This window comes from Chrysemys picta, chromosome 1 (assembly GCF_011386835.1).
Source record: "Chrysemys picta bellii isolate R12L10 chromosome 1, ASM1138683v2, whole genome shotgun sequence".
NCBI classification, from domain to species: Eukaryota; Metazoa; Chordata; order Testudines; family Emydidae; genus Chrysemys; species Chrysemys picta.
The window spans coordinates 7,788,812-7,795,204 of NC_088791.1; the positions used below are offsets into that span (position 1 = coordinate 7,788,812).

The following is a 6,393-nucleotide window of genomic DNA, read 5'->3' on the forward strand; positions in this document are numbered from 1 at the left end:
TGTTTCTCCCACACAGCCCAGCTTCTCCTCCTGCTTGACTCAACAGTGAAGATATAATCATGTGCTTAAAAGTCCTCAGAGGAAATTACTTTGCTATCATTGAGTCATACTTACAGCTTCAAGTAGGCAGAAAACCCAAGCTGTGAAGTAGCAGAAAACCCTTCCTAACGGCAGCGTCCAGTTGCAGTGCAGGTAATTTATTCCACCTATCACATACAGTGTATATTTGATAAAATATTCTTCACCTTCCCTCCAAACCTGCTGTTCGTTGACCAAACAGCTGTTGTGTTTCAACCCAGATGTGGTATTCCGGTGGTAGCTGAAGTAATCCATATCTGTTGTGCCTACCTGCAGAAAACCATGTCATTTGGATGTGTAAGGAACTCGGTTTCCTCTTTAATTTTTTTTTCAATTGAATATATTAGATGTGCCTGAGTATTGAGAGAAGTCCTAAGAGTAATGGGAATCTCATGCCTAACTGAAGAGGAAAACAGACCAAACATTATATAACATTGCAGGATCAGGTTGAGAGAATATGGACTCTAAAAGGTACGTCTACCCAGGAGCTGGGCGGTGCATTTCCCTAATTGGGTAGGTGCTTTAGCTAGCACACTAAAATAGGCAGTGTGGCCACGGTGGCAAGGACTAGCCACCCGGGTACAAACTCACTTGACCCCTGTATAACAAATTACACACTCTTTAGGGCCGCAACACTCTCCTTTGGCTGTCCCGTACCTTTATAGCACTGAACAAATAATCCATCCCTAAGCAGAACACTGAAGTGACAAACGATAAACAAAGAATGGATTTTTCAGACTTGAGTTGTGTGTAAATTGGACCCTTTACAATTTTTTCTGGTTTAATGTCAATTTATAAGCACCTCTTATGAAATGCTGGCTGAGTCTTACTGCCTCGGAAGTGGCACTGGCAATAATAAAAGAATCTGAAGCCATTGTGCAAAATTAATAAATAACTCAGGCCTTCATCCTGCAACATGATCCACACAACAGGCCTCTCCAGGGGCAGAGAATCAGCACAGGAGCAGGGGGGGGTCAGCCAATGCATATTGCAGACTCGGGACCTAAATAATAAGTGTCCAATACACAAATAAGCTGACCTCCGAGCTCTCTCCCCAAAACCCACTCACTTATCACAACCAGGTAACTTTCTTCACACAAAAAACCTTCCTGAGACAGCAGGGCGGTACGAAGATTTTGCTGTTCGTCTCCAGATGAGAAATGTCTGTTTAGAAATGCTATACATTATAATAATTCAAGTAAAGGAGCAATTCCTCCATGGAAAAAGTGAAGCTACACAATTTCTTTTTCACGTGTGTGTTTTTCAAGAGGTCACACTGGTTTGTGACCTTTGCACAGATTTTTTGGTTTGTTTAGATTTGCCCTTTTCTTGCATTGCATTATCAACAGGTAGCTCAGTGCCATTCTCTTTCTTTATTCAGTGACCACGTTGTTTGCCTGTTTAAAGGATAACCTCTTGGGGATAGGCTCCTTGGCATGGTTAATACAGCATCGAGCACACAGCCCTTGCTTTACTTAAAAAAAAAAAAATCTCTTTCCTCTTCAATCCCTTTACAAGCAATAGTTCTGAGTTAGGCATCACATGGTACAGGCTCCTTAAGACACCAATGCAGATTTAAGGATAAAACCACCCCTGCAAGGAGACTGGACTGTGCCGATGGCTAAGGCGGCCTGCAATCTGCAAAAAAAAAAAACTCCCCCAAACCAGGATAATTATCTCTGAAGGGAACAAATCCACATGCCCACGTGACTGCCTCCCTTGGGCACTCCAGAGGGTTAAACAGTCCAGCCAAGCTGGGTGGATGGTTTGATATTATTAAAAAAAAAAGACCCCCCTCCCACCCACCCCCCACACACTTTGACCCCCCCTCCCACCCAAATGACCCCCACGCTGACCCCCTTGTGCAGGGAGTAGCCTGCCCTGTTGCCTAGATCGGCCTAAAGGGAAGACAAGACCCTGCCCAGAACCCCCTCGCCCTCCCGATCAGCTCACCTGTGCCAGCCGGTGCGGTGCCACGGTCCCGCGGCTCTCCCATGGCAGGGGGCGTCTTCTCGCTGCCACCCACCCGCTCCCGGACCCTCACTTGGGCAGCCGCCCACCGGGCAGCCCTTCCGCGCCGCTCCGCATCGCTGCAGCGCAGTGCCCGGCCTCCGCTGCCTTTGGGGGGGCTTGGACCTGCGCCTTCCCGGGCAGTGAAAAACCAGGGGGGGCTTTTCCCGTCCCGGGGCTCAGATCCAGGGATGATGGGAGGGGAACTGGGGAAACCACTCATTCAATTGCGGGGCAAAGGGGGTGCCTGGGGTTTCCCTGGCTTTCAGGCTGGCGCTAGGATTGCCACACGCTGCCAGGGAAGCGGGGCGCAAGGGCCAGGGATGACTGGGAGGTGGTTGGTTTTTTCCCCCCCTCTCTGATCCGGATGCCCGGTCTCCTCTTCCATCACCTGCCCTGGGCAGGCGAAGCTACATCGCTAAGCAAAGGGAAACATGTCCGACGCGGGGAGGTTGCCCACACCATCCGCCAGCCCCAGGAAGTAAAACGGAGCTGGGGAGGAAAAGGAGGCAGGAGAAGGAAGGGGAAAAAAAAAAGGGAGAGAGAGAAAGTGAAAACTGAACCGGAAAGCTAACGCGTTATACTTCCCGCAAGGTCACCGCGCAATCCGCCCAGGAGCTGCGCTTGCAAACCAGCAAGGGGGGGAGTTGATTCGCCTTAGTGCCACGAAGCCTTTAGTTTATCCCCGTGGCCATCATCTATGCTGAGGAGTGGAGGGATTGGGGTTTCCCCTCCTCTCCCCCCCACGCAGGAGCAGGGAGCCAACCCGTTGGCTGAGCTTAAAAAACCATGCGCCACAAAAGTTGATCCTCAGAAAGAGGTGTTACCGTGTGAACGGGGTTTTCGTTGTCGCAGGCTTTGAATACACACTGGAATCCGCACTTCGCCTTCCCAGGCAGCCTGGAGGGGATTGGGAAGGAAGAGAGAGAGCTGGCACGTTTCAGGAAAAGCCTGCCTCGTTAGAAGGAATGGTGCATCCAGCTCTGTAAACCCACCCAGCGCGTGGCGTGGGTGAGCACAGTAAATGAATAACATTAATCCGAAGTCTAGAGTCTCCATCTAAATGAAAGTCTTCGGCCTGCGGATCAGGATTAACATTTAAAGAGAATAGGAGAGTTTAAAGGGGAAAGGCAGGAAACATAACTATTAAAAAGGTGAACAGGAGGACTTGTGGCACCTTAGAGACTAACAAATTTATTAGAGCATAAGCTTTCGTGGACTACAGCCCACTTCTTCGGATGCATATAGAATGGAACATATATTGAGGAGATATATATACACACATACAGAGAGCATAAACAGGTGGGAGTTGTCTTACCACCTCTGAGAGGCCAATTAATTAAGAGAGGTGGTAAGACAACTCCCACCTGTTTATGCTCTCTGTATGTGTGTATATATATCTCCTCAATATATGTTCCATTCTATATGCATCCAAAGAAGTGGGCTGTAGTCCACGAAAGCTTATGCTCTAATAAATTTGTTAGTCTCTAAGGTGCCACAAGTCCTCCTGTTCTTCTTTTTGCGGATACAGACTAACACGGCTGCTACTCTGAAACCTTTTATTAAAAAGGTGTATTTTGAAAATGAATGCCGTACATTTGGTCAAGGTATCATAGGGAATCACTTAATTTTACATGTCCCTGTTGAAAACATGCATATATTTAGGCTTGGAAAGATTAGATTTTTATAAATGTCAGTAAACATGGATTTCAGTGCACACCCACAAACCAAACAAAATATATTTCCACTGATAATCATTGACATTACAAATTGGCAAAGTAAGAAAACTGCTGTTTGAGAATTTACTAGACTTTTGAATTAGGCTTGTTACAAATGGTCTAGTGAATAGATACCAAAAGCAGGTGTGATTTATTGATTTAAGCATATTTACTGTGTATATTTTGCCATGTGATGTTGACACCTTGTGTTTGAACAGTTTATAAAGCTTTAACTTTTTTGAATCTCAGTGTCTACTGTAATTAAATAAAAAGAACAGGAGTACTTGTGGCACCTTAGAGACTAACAAATTTATTAGAGCATAAACTTTCGTGGACTACAGCCACTTGAAGTGGGCTGTAGTCCACGAAAGCTTATGCTCTAATAAATTTGTTAGTCTCTAAGGTGCCACAAGTACTCCTGTTCTTTTTGCGGATACAGACTAACACGGCTGCTACTCTGAAACCTGTAATTAAATAATTGTTCGACCCCTCACAACTTCCTGCAAGTGTGAACATTTAAATAGATCAAAATTGAAAAAAAAATACTTAAAAATAAACATTGATATTATTGGACTGAATTATAAAAAAATAAAAATCAAATTCTGCCAGCCCTACATATACTGCTATTAAAAGTTAGGATCAAAGGCCCGGATCCTCAAAGGTCTATAGATGCCTACCTCTCTTGAAATCAATGGAAGTTATTACCTTTGAAGATCTGGGCCAAATCTAAGACTTGAAGTAGGCTGAAATCAAGCATACAATGGCCCACAATTATTTTTTTCCCTGTTCAAAAGAAAATTATCATCAATCCCTCACCCCCGCTTTCAGCTGCCCTTCTTCCAGGGAAGTATATTTAAATGAAGAAATACAGATAAATAACATCATTCACCTCTATCAAGCCAAATTCTGTCCTAGTAAGACTGCTGAGTGAAAATGAAAAACAGTAGATAAATAAGACATGTATTTCCCTCTACCACCAAGAGCCGGCTTGTATCAGTCCATGTTGGAGTTGCGTGGTTATTTTTGTAGCTGCTTATCTTATAAAAAGAGAGTGGAGTGAAGTAGGGCCTAGTATCAGAGGGGTAGCCGTGTTAGTCTGGATCTGTAAAAAGCGACAGAGGGTCCTGTGGCACCTTATAGACTAACAGACGTTTTAGAGCATAAGCTTTCGTGGGTGAATACTCACTTCATCCAGAGGCAGGTATAAATATGCAGGCAAGAATCAGTCTAGAGATAACGAGGTTAATTCAATCAGGGAGGATGGTTTGGCTCTGACCCCCACTTTCTCCACCCCTTTACATTTAATTAGCAGATTTCATTGCTCCTCTGTGCCTGGAATGGGCCTGGCAAAATACACTGGGCAGGGAGGTCTTGCTTTACTGAGCCGCTCATGGTACCTGTGGACGCCTATCTTGTGTTTGCTCCTGTGAATAACTATAGTTGGGGTAAGGTTCATTATTATTTACTGAAATGCTATCTATCTATCTGGGGAGTACATTTGAAGACTGAGGTAACAGAGCCCCTTATAGATGTTGCAATAGATAGCCTATTCTAGACAGTACTGATATAGGGCTTGTGGTACCTGTAATGGGCTTCATCATCATTCACCAAATTATTATTGCCTGGAATCTTCAACTCATGACCTCTTTGCACTGGGCACCATACAAACATGTAGTAAACACCATCCTCATTGATTTGAGTTACAGCAGTGTGTAGAGGTCCCAGCTGAGAGCAGGGCCCTATAGGTGCTATACACAGTCATAGTATAGTAAGAGAGTCCCTGCCCCCAAAGAGCTAACAAGAATAGACAAGACAGACAAAGAGTGGGAGAGGAAACGGGGGCACCGACAGATTAAATGACTTGCCTGAGATCACACACCTGTCAATGGCAGAGCCAAAGACGCAAGAGAGTACAAATAATTCTTTCATCTAAGGATCTCAAAGCAGCTTACAATTAATTAAACTGCATGGCCTCTGAGAGATAGGTAAGTGTTATATTAGCCCCATATCATTACAGAGGGCAAAACTCAGGCACACGGGGGCTAAGTGACTTGCCTCGGGTCACATGGTGAGTCCGTAGCAGAGTTGGAAGTATGACGGTGGAGTTCTGACTTCTAGGACATCGCTTTCTCCATTGAACAACATAGCTCAGGCTTATCAGAGCCTTTCTAGACCCCATTGCCTTACCAGAAATCTACCCATTGGCATTCATGGCCCTAAATCCACCAAGTAAGATTAATTTTAGAAATTAATTTTAGAAATTTTAGAAATCTTTCCAGATCCTAGATGGCTTGGGGGTAAAAATAGTTTTCCAAGTTCCACTGGTCTCATGCCAGGGTCAGATGATTTAGAAAAACCTTCTCCAGGCCAGTGTTTCAACCTGCCCCTCAAGGGCATATAAAGTACAGTCCATGTATGTGGACCCTGCCACTGGGACACATCAAAAGGGCCATGAACTTCCCTGCTTTTTATTATAAAATGTAGAATCATAGAATCATAGAATATCAGGGTTGGAAGGGACCTCAGGAAGTCATCTAGTCCAACCCCCTGCTCAAAGCAGGACCAATCCCCAATTAAATCATCCCAG

The 6,393-nt window shown here is 44.9% G+C and overlaps 1 protein-coding gene across 4 annotated transcripts in view; it reads right to left on the reverse strand.

Moving 5' to 3' along the window:
- TASOR2 (transcription activation suppressor family member 2) overlaps positions 1-3,152 on the reverse strand; it is a 77,084-nt gene extending 73,932 nt beyond the window's left edge. For 2 of the 4 annotated variants that reach the window (XM_065552666.1, XM_005311846.5), the window contains exon 1: positions 2,032-2,580. In XM_065552666.1, coding sequence (XP_065408738.1) covers positions 2,032-2,311 — 280 coding nt within the window. In that variant the 5' untranslated portion in view covers positions 2,312-2,580. Of the gene's footprint in view, positions 1-114; positions 138-2,031; positions 2,581-2,915 lie in introns of those variants that run through there. The other 2 variants (XM_042859493.2, XM_065552671.1) reach the window with 2 other exon arrangements.
- Between the last annotated feature and the right edge of the window lie 3,241 nt (positions 3,153-6,393).